Source organism: Mus pahari, chromosome 3 (assembly GCF_900095145.1).
Source record: "Mus pahari chromosome 3, PAHARI_EIJ_v1.1, whole genome shotgun sequence".
Taxonomy (NCBI): Eukaryota; Metazoa; Chordata; class Mammalia; order Rodentia; family Muridae; genus Mus; species Mus pahari.
In genome coordinates this window covers 88,483,386-88,503,182 of record NC_034592.1, presented here as the reverse complement: position 1 = coordinate 88,503,182, position 19,797 = coordinate 88,483,386, and the positions used below count along the sequence as shown (strand labels likewise).

Below are 19,797 nucleotides of genomic sequence, written 5' to 3'. Positions count from 1 at the left end.
GTGAACAACTTGCACCAAGCTCTCTGGCTCATCCTCAGAAAGCTTTTCCAATTTGCAGGCTGAAGACCTAGCTTCCTCAGCAGGTTGACACGTTGACGGTATCTAGGTGTCTAGTCCCTTCTCCAGTAAGAGGACTATCCCAGCCTACCTTTCCTTCTCGCGATCTGGGAACCCTAGGCGGAGGGAAGTCCCCTCAACGAGGACCTCGCCAGTGCAGGGCAGGTTTCAGGCCCCGCGCGCGGGAGCGGGGGGCGCGCGGTGGTTTCGCGCGGGGATGCGCGCGCGCGCGCGCCTGCCTCGCCTCCCTCGCCCGCTCCGGTGCTACGTGCTTTCTTTGTCAATGAGGCGCCGCTCTGAGCTGCAGTAGCTTTCACGGCTGGAGCCAGAGCCCAGCGATCCAGTGAACCGACAGGGATAGAGACCTGGTAGCAGGGGCGGCGGCGGGTGGCACGCTGCACGAGCCAGGTCCGCGGGTCTCCGTGTCTCGCAGCCTCGCGCTCGAGGTGCAGCATCCGGCCCCGGGGAGGGGACCGGGGCGCCGCCCGTCCCACCCTCGCCACACCGTGGGAACCCCCATGCAACCCCGGTACCCGCGCGCCTGAAGCCGCGGCTCCGTTGAGTCCGCCTCCGAACGAGGCAGGACGAGCGAGCGGCTCGCACCTCCTGCCTCCCTCCGACTCCCGGGCCATGGCCCGAGATGCCCGGTGAGGAGCGGTGCGCGGAGGGCTGGGCTCCCCTGCGCGGTGTGGAACGAGGCAGCGGCCTGGATGTATGAACAGTCCCTATGGCTCTGCAGGAGGCGAAGCCCCAGGGCCCGAGCGAAGCTGAGCCGGCAGCGCGGGAGCCCAGGGACCGGCCCCGGGAGCAAGGGCTCTGCGGGGCGGGCGGGATCGCCGCGCGTTGCCAGGGCGTGAGAAGCTCCGGGGCCCGCCGGCCCGAGGATGTGCTGCAGCGGCGGCTGCTGCTGCTGGGACTCTTGCTGCTGGCTGCCCTCTCCGGGCACTGCCGGGCCGACTCGGGTAAGCGCTTGGCAGCGGCTCTGCGCCCGCGGCGAGGTCTGGAGCAGCTTAACCGCGTGGTGGTGGGTGGTGGGCTCTTTGCAGCACCGCCGGGCTTTTATCTGCCCTTAGCAGTTGCACCAGCGGGCGAACTGTCAGAAATCTGTCTCTGAGAAGGCATCGTGGGCGGTGAAGAAAGAGGCACGTTCTTATCTCTAATTTTGCCTCCCTGGACAAGTTGTAAATGCTTCCTGGTGGTCCCACAAGCACGCTTCCTTTCGCTAGACATGGCGTAGTTAGAGTAGCATAAAAGGGACCTGTTCAGTGGGATGTTGTGGATGTTTTGGGCTTACGGTTGCTAGTATTCACTTTGTCTTAAGTGCAAGGAATGAATGACCTGAGAGTTTGAAGCAATTTCTGTGTCGAAATAGCGTTTCCCCCTTTGCTCATAACAGGTCCCCCCCTTCCTTTTGGGAATGAGGTACTTAAAATAATTGATTGCATTTTGCAAAGGGTTCAGGCATTGATCAAATGTATACTTTTTTTTTTTTTTTTTTTTTTTTTACAAGAGGCATGTTGAAGAAGAGTCACGTTTGGTACTCAGACTACCAACGATCCTTCAGAAACAAATTTCTATAATTTCGCGGACGATTTTGTGGATCGGTTGTAACTGTTTGGGCAGAATTATTCTGCAGAAGTGCTTTGAAACTTACACTGCTCAGCCAGCCATGGTCTTTGAAGTAAGAATGATTGCTATGACTCCCGTAAAGGGCAAGCTTCTGTGTTTGTGGTGGAATTCTGGATTATAGATCCATTCAGCCTATCAAACACAAACCTCTCATTTTAGGTAACTGGTTTCTGTAGTGCTGCAGCTTTTAGTGAGGACCAAGGAGACACCCCCCCCCCCGCGCGCCCTCCTCCACGTGTCCATGTATGGCCTTTCCCCATGTCAGATTGGAAGTCTCAGTTTTGAAGGAGCTTATTATACCGGTTTTAAATTACGTTTTCTGGTGGGCTATATCTGTATAACTGTTTAATTTAAAGCCATTTTCCTTTGATTCACTTAAAAGTCACTGACACAAGGGGTCTGTGTGTCCAGAAATTTCTGTTGTGATTCTTTCTAGTAGTTCCAAAATTCAGTAGTTGACCTAGGGACTCCAACCCTCTGGCTTTATATATGTGACACAATGTTGAGAGAGAAGTCATGAAGAAGGCATAAGGAAGTCGCTTAGTGACCACTGGCTGAGAATCACAGAGGTTTTGGTTAACACTCATCCAATTCTTGATAGTTCTGTAAACCGTTTGAGAGCTTTTCCGCCTTGGATGTTGCTCATTTGAGTGCAGAGACTGAGAACTGTTCAGCCATCTGTGACTTGTGAAATTTCGCTTTCCTGTATTGCCCCATTCAGGCCCATGCCAGCCGATTTTCTTTGACAGGGTTTTGGATTTCTGATCTCCCTTCCAACCTTTGTATTTGGCTCCTTCTCAACCTGAGTCTTTGCTTGGCTCATCTTTCAGTCAGCCAGAACCTTGTCTAGGGGACTTGTCATCTTCATCTTTTGCTTTTAGTCTGGGACCTAACCCCCAACCCCCGCTTTTTTCTTGCAGTATACTGGCCCCAAGACATAGCCTAAGATAGGCCATCAGAGTGAAAGTGAATGCCATTCAGACATCTGACCTCTGAGGCCCGTTGTCCCCCCCCCCCTTCTCATTACAGTTGGTTTCTCTGTGCTATTGGGATGCCTTTTCTATTGTCACCTTCGATGCTTAGTTTTCCATGGACAAGGCCACCTGTGGCTCCACTGTCTGCCTCTGAGCTTTGCAGCATCCTGTGGCTTTACCACGGATTCCATTCTCATGACTGGCTTCTTGATGGCAGAGAGAACACTGGGCATCCAGTCTGACCTTACTTCTTTCATATGATCTCCAATTTCAGCGTCTTTGCAGCCTAGGAGAGGCCTGGGCCTCATACAGGACATGTGGGAGAAAGCACTGTCTGGAGGGAAATGGGAGGCTAGGTGACTCTTGCTGGGGACATTCGACTTTCCGCCTTGTCTGGAGCTTGCTCCGATGGGCATCTGCAGCTCCATGCTGTTCTCTGCAGCATGTGTCTGATGCAGAGTTATCTGAGAGGCTGAGCCAGTGACCTGTCACATTCTGCTTGAAGTCCTGACTGCCTCTAAGCCTGTCATTTATATCATTATGCTTCTTGATTTTTTTTTTAACAAGGCTAAATCAAACATCTGCCTTCGTTGGAAAAATGGACAAAAATAGGTTTGTTTCTAGAAAAATAGTGCCCGAATTCCTAGCACCTTGGAGGTGCTTGAAGGGCCTTTGCAGTGTATTCTAAGCTGGTTCCACTCCATGTTCCTTGTCCTTTTGCCTGAATCCCACATCATGGGATGTCTGTGGTCACACTTAGTGCTCTCTTGAAGGCACCTTCTCCTGACTGTGTCCCATGGAACCCCTGCACACAGGCTTCTGTCACTTCTGTTCTAGGAAAGAAGTTTCTGAAGGGCGATGCCTCTCGTTCTCTTCTGCCATCTGGGTTCCAGGCAACAATGGCAGAGTACAAATCTGTCATCCTACCTTTTCTAACTGCCTCCCCGTTTAACTGACATCTGCAAACGTTTAATGTGTCGGCTGTGTGCAGTTGTGTGCAGGCACAGTGCTCATCCCCTTGTGGGTCTCTGCTCAATGTGACCTTGGCCTCTGTGACCCTTGTTTCTCTCTCCCATGTGAAACGGGAGTAATAAAAGCTCTACCGCTATTGGGTGGGTGCACTGATTTGGTGACTGCGGCAAAGTCTAAAACAGTGCTTGCCACATAGCTGCTCACAGGCTGTCATTGCTTTCATGAGAATGGCAGGAACTGCCCGAATGTTTGTTTTACCAGACTGGGGGCTGGAGTAGGGGCTATGGACTTGAATATGGAGCCACCATTTTGCAGAAGTTTCTCCTGAAGAGGGACTTGAACTCTATCTACCTACTATGTGAGCAGAGCAATGAAGTCGGACTGCAGTTCATCTTAAGGAGAGTTGGGGGGTGGGGCTCTGTAGGGTGGGAGGGTCGTCAGGGTTGATGGTGGCATTCCAGGTCAAGGAAAAGCAAAGGGTTCTTTGTACCCAGAACACAGGGTGGAGGAGGGCGCAGCACCTGCCCTGCTCTGAGGTTTCCATGTACCTTCCTCCCAGGGTGGCTTCTACAGCCACTGTGTTCATTCTCCGCCAGCTGTGCTTCCCTAGTGCTTACGATGATGTCCAGGGTAGACCAGGAACCTAGTAACAATTCAGCTTCTTACATTCTTTCCTTTCAACCTAGTCAATTCTGTTAGATTATTTCATCTAAATATCTCACAGTCATTTAAGAGCTGCTGCTTTATTTGAAGAAGGGTCTGGCCCTGTCAGGGGTCCTCCTGTTTAGTACACCATAAAGGGGAGACAGCTTTTCCCTGCATGTCTTCCTTGCCCTTCCCCAACCTCCTCGTACACGCCACCAAGTTGGAACCCCATTCCATAGATTCTACATTCTGTTCATGCATGCATTCATGCATTCATCTACCTATTCATTTCACCCAGTCATTCAGTCTGTGTTTTGATACCTCAGTACCCTTGGGTTATAGTAATGAATCCACACAAAGTCCCGATTTTTACGCTATTTGAAAGTGGTCCAGTGCTTCTCAAAGCTGACTGAGGGTATGAATCACTTGAAGATTCTGTTAAAATTCAGGCTGGGATTCAGTTGGTCTGGGACAATGTGTAAGGGGAGGTTCTGTTGCTAAAACTAAAAGGAGCTGTGAGGGGCTGGTAGTGGGGTTGCAGCTCCTGAACAAGGTGGTAGTGTGCCTTTAAAACGACACAGAATGGGGCTGGAGAGATGGCTCAGCGGTTAAGAGCACTGACTGCTTTTCCAAAGATCCTGAGTTCAAATCCCAGCAACCACAACCATCTGTAATGAGATCTGACACCCTCTTCTGGGGTGCCTGAAGACAGGTGTGGTATATTCACATATAATAAATACATAAACCTTAAAAAAAACTACATGGAATACAAAGCCCAAGATTATGTTGACAACTGCAGTCTATAGATGCCCTTTGAGTAGCAAGTAATAATAAGTTAATATGGTGAGAGAATAAGGCATGGTGGGGGTTGGCATCTTTATACCCATGCTTATTTATACTGGGTGGTCAGGGAGGGGCCAGGATGAGATGGGGGGGAAGCATAGATAGCACAGTGGCTGTGGGGGGTGGGTTTCCAGGTGGGAGAAGTGAGGCTGAGGGAACCATGGGGCTGAAATCCACACTGAGGTGTAGACAGGGGAAACGGGAAAGGGTTTCGGAGGGGAGCGTGTGAACGAGCTGTGAAGAGAGACCGGGTAGAATTATGTGAAGTATTAGGGTAGGAGAGGAAGAGAAGAAGCAACATGGCCTTGCCAGCTGCTGAGGTATTTACACTCCATTTACAGATGTGGAGGTGTGTGGTGGTCCCGAGTGGCAGGGACAGAAGCCTTCAGTGGGTTCAAAATCTCCAGTGGGCTCAAGAGATGAAGAAGAGACACTGAGATGATTAAGATAGCACTCCAGCCACCCACCCTCTCCTATGTTTGAGACATGGGTTTTCTATTATCCTCAGACTCCTGAGCTCTGGAGTTACAGGTGGACTCCACACTACTGGAGTTACACGGGACTCAGGACGCTTTCTTCCTGCAGAGTTTAGTAACGGCAGAGTTGGGTTCGTGTAGGGTTAAAATGTGAATTTAAGGCCAGATATGTAAGTACACACTTGTAATCTCAGTGTTGGAGAGGCTGACACGGGAAGACCACCAGTTTGAGGCCAGCCTGCCATACACAGTGAGATTCTATATAGCTGACTAAGCAGACGCCTCCCCATGCAAATGAAAACAAAAATGTGGGTATAGTTACATATAATCACACTTTCTTTTGTCTTTTAGCATTAAAGATAAGGAAATTGTAACATTGGTGCCCGCCCCACCTCAAATAGAAGTGGCCCAAACAAACCCATTTTGAGATTCAGCTGTGTGTATCAGTTATTATTAGCACTTCGAAGTCACTTTCAGGATAACTCAGGCCTTCCCATTCTCCCATCCTAACCCTGACCAAGCACAGGATATCTGGGAAACAGGGGAACTGTGCTTTTAGTACGAATGTGAAACAGGAGTTAGCTCTCCATTCCTGCCCCACATCTCTCTGTAAAAATCACTGTAGAAACTTGATTCTGAAGTGCAGATGACAACTAGAGAAGCTCATAGCAGCTGACCTAGCCCATCTTACATCACTGGGCTACGGCCTGGGAACATGCCGAGAGCACTCACACACACCCCTGTTCCTTTTCACAAACCTTCTCTCAACGAACAACAACTCTACTCTTCTTTAAACAAAAATGAATGGTTGGATTGACCCTAAAACATTTCTGTTGCTTGACAACATATGAGAGATGATCTCTAAACACACAGAGGGACACATTATTCAAGGTTATGGGATGGCTGCCATGGATGGTGACTCTTTGGGGATTTCAGGACCAAAGCAGCAGTCAGCACCTGGGTGTTGTTGAGAGTTAGCATTACCACAGCTGCAGGAGGTGGCATTGAGTTGCATTGTGGACAGTATTTAGCAGGCACTTGGGGGGGGGGCATACCAGGCTCTCACTGTGGGGGTTCAGGAGAGATCAAACTAGTCTGGCCTTTGTCCTTTAAGCAGCTGGTGGGTGGAGTGGCCGGTCAGTGAAATGTCCTCATGAGCCAGGTCAGGCAGCAAGACAGACTGTCTCTTTCCTGTGAGACCTCAGAGATAGCCCGTGAGAGATTGGGACTGCAAAGGCCATCTTTCTGACTTTCTCAATATCCTTGTTTGCAAAGGTCACCGACTAATTCAGACTTTTGAAATGCTGTTCTGTACAAAGGGTGCACACTGAGGAGCCACAGGGTTTTGATTTTCATTTTCAGACAGGGTGGCTTAGGTTGGCCCAAACTCACTGTGTAGACCAAGATGACTTTGAACTCTAAACATTCTGCCCTGTACCTCCTGAGTGCTGGGGTTACAGGCATGCACCACCATGCTTTGTTTATGTGGTGCTGGGAGCAAGTACTCAGCCAGCCAAACTCCATCTCCAAAACCTTTCTCCTCCTCCTCCTCCTCCTCCTCCTCCTCCTCCAAGTTTATGAAGACATACTTTATGTCTGGTAACGTGATCTCTTTTAGGTGCATTGTGTGAGATGCTTTGATTCATTGGATCCACATCACAATCCAGATACAGAACATTTCTATTATCCCTCAGAAGTTTCCTCCTGCCTCAGCAAAGGTGGAAGCACCAGTCTATCCTTCATACTTTGCTTTTTCTAGATGGTCCCATGGCTGGAATCACTACTGTATGACTTACAGTGTGTAGCTCCCTTCACATTCTCAGGCATCATGAGAGTCATCACCTGCATCCCCCCCCCCGCCCACCCCCAGTGGTGGGATAGTACCCCAGCACACCACAGTTTGCTTTCCATGTTGATGGACATTGTGTTGTTTCCAGTGTTGACCAAGGAGGCTTGCTTTGGACCATTTTCTTCCCCTTGAGTGAATTAGGGTAGAATCTTGAGTTCAATGTTGGGTATGTGTTTAATCCTGTAAAAGATGTCTTTTCCCAAGAGGCTGCCCAATTTTGCATTCCAGCAGCAATGTGTGAGTCTTAGTGGCCCCTCCTCATCCTCAGGGGTACTTGTCTGATTCTTTCCCCCCTTAATTTAAACTTCAACCACTGTAACAGTAGGCTGGTGTTAGCTCCCTGTGGTTTACTTTACACATCTCTGATTACTAATAATGCTATTGTCGTGTCTCTTTTCATGGTTTTCTTTTCCTATCCGTTAAACCTTTTGTGAATTTGAACAACTGGATTGCTTGTTTTCTTATTGTTTGAAATTTCCTCGCCAGGTTTATCAGATATGTGCTTTACCAAAATGTACTTTTTCCTTGTTCATGGGTTTCCATTTTTATCTTATTAATACTATTTTTTCAAAGAACAGATGTTTTAAATTGGATTAGCTTTATCAACTTTTAAATTTAAGGACTGTGACTTTGTGTGTGTGTGTGTGTGTGTCTGTCTGTCTGTCTGTCTGTCTGTGTTTGTGTGTGTTGTTCTAGGATAGAAATCTCTGCAAGCCCAAGGTGACACTTCTGGCACTTTCATGTTTTTTTATCTTTACTTTAGAATTGTGATCCATTCATGTTAATTTTGTATGTACTGCACCAGGTAAGAGTCAAGGCTCCACTTTACATATAGATTTTTAATTGCTCCAGAACCATATTTTAAAAAGATTATCATTGCCCCATTGCCCTATCTTGGCACCACATGTGTGGGGTTTCTATCTGGATGCTTTGGATTGTTCTGCTCGTCTCTGCTTCTCTCCAGATGCCAACATAAACCAGATCTCTCTGGTTCATGGTTTCTTAATTTTAGTGCCATTAATGATTTGTTGTTGCAGAATTCTATGCTGTGCATTGTGTGGCTTCTTTGTCTGGTCTTTGCCTCATAGATGGCAGTCACGCCAGTAATATTCAGACATTTCTAAGTGTGCACAGGGGAGTAAGATCACCCTCAGTTGAGTTCCACTGTCTTAGCTCGATAGAAAGTCTTGGAATCAGACAGTGAGAACACTGCTTGTTTATTTGAATTTTGAGATTTGCTTTCATTGTGGGTAGTGTAGGCTGGCCCAGAACTGCCTGTACAGAGCAGGCTGGCCAGAGATAGCCATTCCTCTGTTTTAGCCTTCAGAATGCTGGGATTGTGTGCATGGGCCATTGTGTCTAGCACATGTGTCTCCATCTATTTAGGGTGTGTGTGTGTGTGTGTGTGTGTGTGTGTGTGTGTGTGTATGTGTGTATATGTATGTATGTGTGTATGTGTGTGTGTAAGTGTGTGCGTGTATTTCATAATTTTCAAGGCTTTGGTAAGCAGTACTTAAACATTTTATTGGTATATACAAATGTGATTCAAGAATATTAACTTAATTGGTCTGGAGAGCATGCTCCGTGGTTAAAAACACTGGCTGCTTTTGTAGACAATCTAAATTTACTTCCCAGCACCCACATGGAAACTCAGAACCACCTGTAACTCAACTTCCAGGGTATCTGGCACCCTCTTCTGGTCTCTGTGGGAACTGTACACACATGGTGTGCAGACATGTGCAGACATACATCCACACACATAAATAAACAAACGAACTTTATAATAGAATTCTTCCAGGTTCAGTTCAGTTTTAGTAGCATTTTGTAAAACTTTGAGGCGTTTTGTAAATGGAAAATCACTTTATCTGTAATTGAAGGCAATTTTGTTTCTTTTAAATCTGTATGTTTTGAAACTTTTTCTTGCCTGACTACACAAACTAGAACTTCCAGCACATTGTTGACTAGGAGCAGGGAGTGTGGACATTCTTGTGTTGAGCCCATCTGGAGGACCACGACCAGCCTTTCACTCGGGTCTAGGAGGCTGTGTACAGTTTCATTTTTGTCTTGCAGAGTCCCTTTATCTGGGTGAAGAAACTCCCTTCTTAGTCTAGTTTACTGTGAATTTTTACAATGAGTTTTTACTTTCTTTGTCTGTATTAACACGAAGACAAAACTTTTACTTATTAGCCTTTAACAAGGCAACGTAACGAGTATAGAAAGTTGGGAGCTAAACTTTGCTGTTGGGATAATCTCTAGATTAGGCATGATGTGAGTTCCTTCCAGGTCTGGTTCTTTAGAAGTTTTAAATATATGTTTTAATTTAATTTAATTTTATGTGTACGTAAGTGTGAGGTGCCCTGGGAGTCAGCAGAGGCCCTGGGGTTAGAAACAGTTGTGAGCCACTGTTAGGGACTGAATCTGTGACCTCTGCAAGAGAAGTGGGTTTCTAACCACGGAGCCATTTCTCTACCCCTTCTAATAGTTATAAAAGGAAGTGCTAGGCTCCTGAGGGATATCAATCTATCTTTTTCTTTTTGAGACAGAATCATATTCTGTAATTAAGGCTGTCCTCAAACTCACCATGTAGCCTAGGCTGGCCTTGAACTTACAGCAACCTTTTCTAGGCTTCAGAGTACTGGGAAGGCAGGCATGAACTACCACACCCAGCTGTGTTTTATTCAAGAAAAATTTTGGCATGGTTTTAGTGTAAAGTTAATGCTGGTCTCTAAAACAGGGAAGTATTTCCCCCTCTGTATTATGGAAAGGTTTGAATAATATTGATATTATTTCTCCCTCAAGATCTGTAGTCTTAATCAGGCATGATGACATACACCTTTATCCTAACACTTGGGAGGCTGACAGGCTGATTTCTGTTAGATGCCAGCCTGGTCTACAGCCAGGTCAGCCAGAGCTACATAGCAAGACCTCACTCTAAACAAATAAAACAAACAAAAAACCAAATAACAACTACAACAAAAATACAACACGACCTCCACCCCCTCCTGCAAACCACAAAACACCAGTGGCCTTTTAAAGATGAAACTGAGGATCACTGAAGTCTTAACTTGAATTAAGAAATATTGGGGAGCTACCGGGATCGCTTGGAGGCTTCGGTCGGGAGCAGGTTCCTGCCTGTGACATGGACAGATGTAAAGAAAACTGTGTCTCCAGGACTGTTAAGACCTCCGTTCCCTTCGGTCCAAAACGCATCTTGGTAACTGAGCAGATTCTGTCTCAGAACCCAGGATCTGCTAGCAGTGGCCAGGCCCAGAGGGTCCTATGTCCTTCTAACTCCCAGCGTGTCCCTTCACAAGCCCAGAAACTTGTAGCAGGTCAGAAGCCGGCACCAAAGCAGTTGCCAGCTGCCAGTGTTTCTCGACCTGTGTCCCGGCCCAGAAGAGTGAGCAGCCTGCAGACCCCGGAAATAATTCTGAAAAGGAGCAGGCATCCATACAGAAGACCGGAGACACACAAAAAAAGGCAGTGGACTTTGGAAGATTTTTGACATTGGCCGCCCACTAGGAAAAGGGAAGTTTGGAAATGTCTACTTGGCGAGGGAGAGACAAAGCAAGTTCAAACTGGCTTTGAAGGTACTGTTTAAAACACAGCTGGAGAAGGCCAACGTGGAGCACCAGCTTCGGAGAGAAGTAGAGATCCAGTCGCACCTGCGGCACCCCAACATCCTCAGGCTGTATGGCTATTTCCATGATGCCACCCGAGTTTATCTGATTCTAGAATATGCGCCCCTTGGAACAGTTTATAGAGAGCTTCAAAAACTCTCCAAGTTTGACGAGCAGAGAACAGCCACTTACATCACTGAGTTGGCAAACGCTCTGTCTTACTGCCATTCAAAGAGAGTCATCCACAGAGACATTAAGCCAGAGAACTTGCTGCTTGGCTCAAACAGAGAGTTGAAGATCGCAGACTTCGGGTGGTCTGTGCATGCTCCATCTTCCAGGAGAACCACGATGTGTGGCACCCTGGACTACCTGCCCCCGGAGATGATCGAAGGCCGAATGCATGATGAGAAGGTGGACCTCTGGAGCCTCGGCATTCTCTGCTATGAGTTCCTAGTGGGGATGCCTCCGTTCGAGGCTCACACTTACCAGGAGATCTACAGAAGGATATCGCAGGTTGAATTCACTTTCCCTGACTTTGTGACGGAGGGAGCCAGGGACCTCATTTCAAGACTGTTAAAACACAATGCCAACCAAAGGCTAACACTAGCGGAAGTCTTTGAGCACCCTTGGATAAAAGCTAATTCTTCCAAACCTCCAACTGGCCACACTAGCAAAGAGCCAACTAGCAAATCGTCTTAAGGAATCCTGAACCATGGGCACCGTGCAACTGTGAGAAACGCCCTGTTGAAGCCACTCTCCTGGACCTTCATGGCTGCCCTCAGGGTGCCTTGCTGAGCAACTAGTCCTTGGCCTTGCATCCAGGAAACCCCACCTGTTGCCCAGCCCCCAAGAACCATGCTGCTTTTCCTGATTTAGTAATCTGGAGAGAAGGGTTCCACTGCAGCTGTCCCCTCCCTACCCTCACCCCAGGCCAATGCCCCAAGGTGTCCTTGTGGGGGTCTCACTGTGGGAAAGTTACCAGTGATCACCTGCGTCGTAGCCTTCAAGTGCCAGAGTGTGTGTGTAACTTATTGGGTCGCCAGTCCTAGGGAAACTGTTGGAATGGGTATGTAATCTTTTAAGTGTCAAAATAAAGATTTGTATAGACTTTGATTTTTAGGTGACACCCATTCAGGGTCCTCTTGTCAGCCTTCTGAAGCCCAAGTGGGATTTGGCTCCTCAGCCACTGTTATGGAGCCTGTGCTCCACCTCTGGCTTGAGACTCAGGTGTTTCTTTTTCTGCATGTTAAAGGCTATTGTTTATGTTGGAGTTCTGTTATGTATGCAAACTTGTTAAATATATAACTATATGTAACCAAAAAAAAAAAAAAAAAGAAAGAAAGAAATATTGGGCACCTCTGCCTCATCCACTGGGTACATCTCGAGTCTGCCCTTGTCCTCAGGTATGGCCATGGGTACTACACACATCCAGATTCCAGGAGAAACAACTAGAGTGCTGGGAATCAAGTTGGATGAGTCCAGGAGTCTGACTCAGTGCTATACCTGCTCTTTTGCTATTTGTGGGTTCTTTTTTTTCTTCCACCCTTTCAACCCCCTAACACTAGAAAGGAGGAAAAAGGCATAGAGGGGAAAGGAAAGAGATCCTGAATAAAGTCAGGGGTTTGAAAGGGGGCGACATTTCCAGTGTTAGACTATTTCCTGCTGATTCGGGGCATAGAGTTCCTTGGGAGCAAGTTTGATCTTCACCATCAGGGTATCAAATTTCTTCTCTCTTCTTCTTTGAGCACAACTACTTAACAAACTGCAACCAACACCCACCCATCCCACCTCTCAGGGCACTAGCATTTCTGCACCCTCTGAAAAGTCCCCAGAATTCTAAACATCACACAATTGTAGAGATGATCTGTAGCTGGCAAAATCACTCCTCTGCTAGAGCATGAGGCAAATTGTAGTCAGCTGCTATGGATAATTTGAAGTGGCCCATATATCCCACACCTGGGATTAAAATGAAAACATATTATTATAACATTTCTGTGTATTTTTAAAGAACTTAAAATTCCAGAATTCTCACTATACACTTCAGGGTCTTACTTTTATCTTTGTGAATAAAAGCCTATCTTTTCTCAAAGCTCCCCTGTCTTACTTTCAACCTGAAGCCCATATAAACTCTGGCTTAGCCTCCTCATCTTTCTTCTTCTTGCTCTTCTCCTTCTCCTCTTCTTCCTCCTCTTTTTTCTTCTTGTTATTCATATTGTTATTCTTATTAGTATTACTAATTAGAGTTGGGGCTAGAGAGATGGTTCAGCAGTTAAGAGCACTTGTGGCTCTTGTAAACAATCAGAGTTCAGTTCCCAGTACCCAATGTAGGGCAGCTCAGTTTCCTTTAACTCCAGTTCCAGGGGATCTGATGCCCTCTTCCGGATTCTGCAGGCACCTACATTCATATGTACACACCCACACAGAGACACATAATTAAAGGCAAAACAAATCCTTAGAAATTATAATAGTAACATTTAGTTTATTAAATTCACATCAATCTCAAGGTTATTCAGTAAAATGTGCCTCCTGAGTACTGGGATTAAAGGCATGTGCCACCAATTCTTGCTAAGCATTGTGTTTAAACCAGTGAATGCAGATGTAAGTGACGCCAAATAGCTGCTGCTGTCCAAGGCCAAGGTTACTGCAGCACCAACCTTCAGTCCACTCAGGCGAGGCTTTGACCTCCGTGTCCTAAGCTCGAGGGGAATTTGATTTAGATTTAGATTTACATATGTTCAATCTATTCTTAGCTGGAAAACAAACATATAGCTTCTGATGTTAGAAACACAAAATGGCTTTGGTGTTAAAGCATGCCAGTAAAGAGAAGGCATATCTAATGCTACTCCTGTGAGTCGGGAACTAGATGCCTGGAGAGATGTGACACCCCCAAGCTGCCCCTCCTCCACCCTAGTAGTGAATGCTGCTCCTGTCACTTGCCTTTTTATTTACCAAATGTCAACAGCAGACTCAGCAAGGCTGAAGAAAAATGGGGAGTCTGAAAGAAAATGTGTTGAAATGAATAGTTCAGATCATGAGCCCTTGTCAAAAAGAGCTGAGCAAAAATATCTTGGAACCTACACACTTCATTATCAAATAAAGTCTTTGTTTTGAAAAGAATAGGAGGATGGATTAAGAGAGCTATTCTGAATATAATCAAATGGATAAAAGTATATAAAAATCAGGACTACGGAGCCTGTCTTGGGCAATTTTTCCTGATACTGACTTATTATGGTAAATTTTAATAGGATGGGGGATATTTCTTGTCTTTGGTCCAGCAATACCAACCCAAGTGATTTTCTATTCTGTCTTTTTAATTTTAAAGTGTGTGTGTGTGTGCGCACATGCACATGCATGCATGCATGCATGATATCTACTGAGGTCAGAAGAGGGCCTTGAGCTGGAGTTACAGGCTGTTGTAAGCCACCTGACAGGGCTGAGAATTGAACCTAGAACCTCTTCAAGAGCAGCAAGTGCTCTGGACCACTGAGCCATGCCGCTAGCCCCACATGCTGTCCTTTGCATTTGGATAATATGACACTACTTTTTCCTACAGAGATAACAGTCCACACAATTAGGCAGCAGACACCCAGTTATTCAAGTTTTCAGTATCTTTTCTATTTGAATCTCATATTGTGCTTAGGAAATATAACACTCAGGAAATACTCATAATATATTTAGGAAATCATTTGCTAGAGGTTTAGGATGGTCTGGATGATCCACCTCCCACCCTTCTCTGACTCAGGAACAGATTATCTATCTACCTCTACAGATTAGCTCATGAGTGGGTCTCCAGGCCCCAAGACAACTTCCTGGGACATGCTCAGAACAGGAATGAGTTAAGACCGATGAGGGAAACTCTAACTGACAGAGAATAGCTGACACCTGTGAGGGTTTTGTTCATAGTTCTCACAAGCCAATAAAGTAAGTTCTGTTATTAACCCCCTGGCTGCAGATGAAGAAATCAAGGCCCAGAATGACTTAGTAGTGACTCTTCCATTTCACATGCCCAAGTGTCAGAGGCAGGATTAGAACTCAGGGAGGTTATTCTGTTCATTGTTTTAATGTATGGCAGCCTGCAAAGTTCAGAGGCTGAGGGTATTGGGTCTCTAGGTTATGGACCTAGTCCATCTTCCTATAGCTTGCTCCAACTGCCTCTGCAAACTGGCTTTGGCTGAATTCCCGCATAACTTCTTGGTTCTATTGTAGGCAACCTGAGCCGAGCCAGAACTTCAACTGCTAGAGGTGCTACCCATATCAAGAGGTGACAGCACATTCTTTCTTTTGAGTACCTATCTAGCCTGTATCCATACCAAGAGGTGACAGCACGTTCTTTTGAGTACCTATCTAGCCTCTATCCTGCTCTACACTTCTAAGAGGGGGAATCTGTGGCTGCAGCCTGACCTGTGGAATTAGGGGCATGCCCTTCATATGATAAGCAGAGGCACATGGGATAAAAGCAGTTTATTATTATGACTGCACTTTCAGCCAGGACTCAGCTGAAAATACGGTGTATGAGGTGGGACAAATGCCCCCAAATTTATGTCTTCTCAAATGACAATAATAAACGGGTCTATTAACAATACATTTTAGGAAGGCACTGTGATGGCCGACGCCTTTTCTCTCGGCACTTGGGAGGTAGAGGTAGGCAGAGCTCTAAGTATGAGCCCAGCCTGGTCTATGTATCAAATTCCCGGCCAGCCAGGGTTTTGTAGTGAGACTCTGTTTTAAACAACAACAGCAGCAACAACAGCAACACACAAAACAAAAAATCATGACCATGTATCAACAACAACGAAAAAACCAAAAACAAACAAACTAACTCCAGTGCTAGGTAGCTGGGTATAAGCATTCTTATCATGGCTGCTTTTTAGGCCACTGCCGCACGGTGAGCTGGGAAGTGTTGTGTCCCATTGGTTCTGCAATGATGTAATAATTGGTCCCAGCCCAGCAACGTGTCTATCACAAATGGGCGACGTGTATCCAGTTTATATAGGTAGTGCATGAGGTCTCCAAGGATTTCAGAGCCTAGGCTTAATAATAGGCCAATCATGTGGGTGGGCTTATAATTATGTCAACGAGACTGAGATTTCCAGGTAGAGAGGGTGCACACTGTCTAAAATAGCTTGGAGTCTGTCATCTTAAGTGTGTGATCACCTAGGCACACAGACATGCTTGACAAGATTACATCTCTACTGATTGTGGTGTCTCATTTGGGGCCTACAATTAATTAACCCTTTCATGGATTTTCACATGTTGAACCCCCATTTTATTAAATGAGCAGCGGCTTTGTCTTGTGGCATGGGAATGTGTAACCTCTCTTTGAGTTGGATGTTGTCTTGGATGTTGTCACCACAGGCTCCTTTTTCCTACATTTCGGATCCGAGATATGAAACGCATGTGGTGGCCCATTAGGCATCTTTTAGCTGAACCCATAAGATCAGCCTCAGTTGGAGGCTTTTATTTATGATCCCGAGGCCATCTCTCAGTTCATGTAATTATGTTAAAAGCCCCAGACAGCCTCGAGACTACACTCTCTGGAAGTGTGTCACCATTGCCGCAGATCTTGGGGGCTCTTTTCTCTTGCACATCTGGGATTTTGACAGGCAGCCCTGACTTTCATGGGCTGTGTACAATTCTTCCCCAACTCCCCATCCATCATCCTTCTATGACTGTGTTACTCATCCTGGCCGGCTCCTGAGCCTACAGACCACAGGAGGCCACAGGGAGAGAAGGTGAGGAGGCATCCACGGTATGCATGTACCACTTTCTTCACACATGCAACTCCAAGCGTCCTACTACTGGAAGGTCATTACCTTTATCTATAAAAATAGCATAATTAATTTATTCTTTTAATTTCCCTTGAGATACAGCAAGAGGAAGAAAATCACAAGATTCTTCTTTTTATGATTTATTGAAGACTTGTCCTAGTTTGTGGGCTTGTTGACTTTGGAACAGGAGGACCAGTGACTGTGTTATTGGTCGTACTGCCTTAGACTCCAGATCAGTTTTGTTTTACTTAATCCCTACAACAATGCCACTAGCTGGCTCTTTGTGTTTGGTTCATTGTGTCTGGAAGAAGCTGGAGTTGAGAAGCCTTTAAAGAACATGGCTGGCCTAAGGGTTACAGGACAGGACTGGAATTTGAAAGTAGATCTGTCTATCCAGAGGCATACTAGGACAGGGTGTGAATACAGCTTTACCTACACCACACAGCCCCACTCAACATTGTATTGAACTTTTAAACACACAAAAGAGTTGAAAGAACTATATCGTGAACACCTACATACACCATGTGGACAGTATGATTGACACTTAAAAAGATTTGCCCGGACGTATCATCCAATCCGTTAATTTTTTTTCTTTTTCTGGAGTTTTAGGGATCAGATACAGGGTTCTGTGCACACTAGCTAAGACTTCTATTACCGCAGTCACACTCCTCTGTCGGTCTGGGTCCCTCTCTCTCTGTTTCTCTGTCTGTTTCTCTGTCTTTCTCAGTGCATTGTCTCACGTCGCCCACGGCAGGCACCCAGACCTTCTGATCTTCCTGCTTCACCTTCTGCGTGCTGGGATGGTGGATGCGCTTAACTGTGCTCACTTTACGTGGTGCTGGGCATCCAACCCAGGGTGTGTGCACACTGGGCAAGTACTCCACCAGCCTAGCCACAGGCTCACCCTCTCGTATTATTTATATGTATTCTCAGTAAGTTTCATACGCCAGTGTATTTCACTGCTAAACATTTCGTTATATACACCATTGACTGGGGGTTTATATTTCCGTGCACACTCTGTCTGTCGCACACTCTGTCTGTCCCTCTATCTCTATATCTGTCTGTCTGCCCCCCCCCATGTGTGTGAGATTTTCTTTTTTTTTTTTTAAAGATTTATTTATTTATTATATGTAAATACACTGTAGCTGTCTTCAGACACTCCAGAAGAGGGAGTCAGATCTTGTTACGGATGGTTATGAGCCACCATGTGGTTGCTGGGATTTGAACTCCGGACCTTTGGAAGAGCAGTCGGGTGCTCTTACCCACTGAGCCATCTCACCACCCCGAGATTTTCTTTTTTAAAGAAAGTTTCACTATGTACACAAGGCTGGCTCCAGTTCCCGATCCTCCCAAGTACTGAGACTGTAGATGTGTGCTCCCACCCTGAGCTCCTCCTGCAGTCTTAATAACAAAGGTTGTTGTTCGCCTGATGGCTCTGCTTTTACAAGCCAAGTGAGGCACTGTTTCTGGGGCCCCAGGCACAGGCAGGCACTGACCTCCATGTTCCAGCACACACGGTGGATGAATCTACTCATGATCCCAGTCAGCTACTCAGAGTCATGAATGTCAGTGGACGGAGGTACTCTGAAGGGGAAGGCCAGGGGAAGACCAGAGTGAGGCTGGAGAAGGGGAAGGCCCTCTGAGTGAGAGGGATGACTCGGGAAGGCTATCCCGAAGAAGTGACATTTGAACCAACATTGGAAGGGTGACAGTCAGATAAGCAGCCAGGCACCTGACCAAAGGGAGAAAGGGGCACTGCTCTTAGGGGTCGGGAGCAGCACACTTCGTTCCTAAAGCAGAGGGAAAGTTCATGAGTTCAAACTCACCCTCCAACAGGTGGGTTCATAAAACATAAATATGCTCAACCCTTTCATACATCTTCTGCCCGATTACATAGATGAATTCCACCCAGGTCCCTAATGAACGAACACCCTCCAACTCAAATGTCTCTCTACAGCCAAACTTATAATTGCTGAAAAGCCCTTGCACTCCCCCTAACATCCTCTTCTGCCTGCCCAAGAAGCCCTTCCCAGCCCTGTCTGTCCGGTTAGCCTTTGCACTTCAAGATCCAAGTACAGTAGAAGTCTTCCTCGCCATGTGCTCAGCTCCATGAGACATTGTGCCATGTGGTTTGCTAACCCGCTGGGCCACCCTCTGTGGCCACTGTCCTTTCTCCTCAAACAGACTGAACTCCGCCAAGCAGTAGTTCTCCAAAGGCAGTTCTTTAAGTACATGGGTGGCCAGCTGCCCTCCCACAGCTGTGAGCCATCTGAATAAGCTATTGTCACCAGAACTGGCTATTGTCACCAGAACTGAGGGCACACACGGCTGCAGCCATGTCCATTAGTAGTGAGGAGTCAAGCGAAGGAAGGAAACATGGTGAAACCAAGCCAGCACTAAGGAAAACCGAGACACTTGACCTTCTGTGCATCCCAGACCATTCAGGAAAGGTGGTCAGGAAGCTGTGCCACCATAGCTGTTTGCAGGTGGAGAACTGTGGAGTCAGCTTAAGTTCCAGGGTGTGAAAGTGAGCAGGGGACTCCAGAGGTGAGAGCCACAGTTGAGACTGAGGCATGCTTGACTCATCTTAGCACAAGATCTTAGCACGTACATAACGCACACACGGTAGTGGGAGTGGTTGTGAAGGAAGAAGTGAATTCCTTGGTTTGCTCTTACCATATAAAAATCTGTTATATCTTTCTTATGCTTATGTTGCCGACACATACATATATATCATATATCTGCATATATCTATATATATCTAATATAGCTCTGATGGTAGGATGGAGTATATATATGTTGGCAGAATAAGCATAGGGAAGATATAACAAGGGATATATAATTTATATGATATATAGATTATATATGTATATGTATATATATATCTGCTTGGAGGAGTTCAATCTGTTTGAAGAGACAGGATATATATATATATATATATATATATATATATATATATATATA

At 46.3% G+C, this 19,797-nt stretch overlaps 1 protein-coding gene and 1 pseudogene across 4 annotated transcripts in view; both read left to right on the top strand.

Annotated features, from left to right (window-relative positions):
- Positions 1–366: 366 nt before the first annotated feature.
- Kiaa1549l (KIAA1549 like) overlaps positions 367–19,797 on the top strand; it is a 274,999-nt gene continuing 255,568 nt past the window's right edge. For all 3 annotated transcript variants that reach the window (XM_029536392.1, XM_021192931.2, XM_029536391.1), the window contains exon 1: positions 367–1,019. In XM_029536392.1, coding sequence (XP_029392252.1) covers positions 785–1,019 — 235 coding nt within the window. In that variant the 5' untranslated portion in view covers positions 367–784. The remainder of the gene's footprint in view (positions 1,020–19,797) is intronic.
- On the top strand, positions 10,543–11,772 carry LOC110318138 (annotated as a pseudogene). The gene has a single exon (XR_002380357.1). The product of XR_002380357.1 is annotated as an aurora kinase A pseudogene (transcript).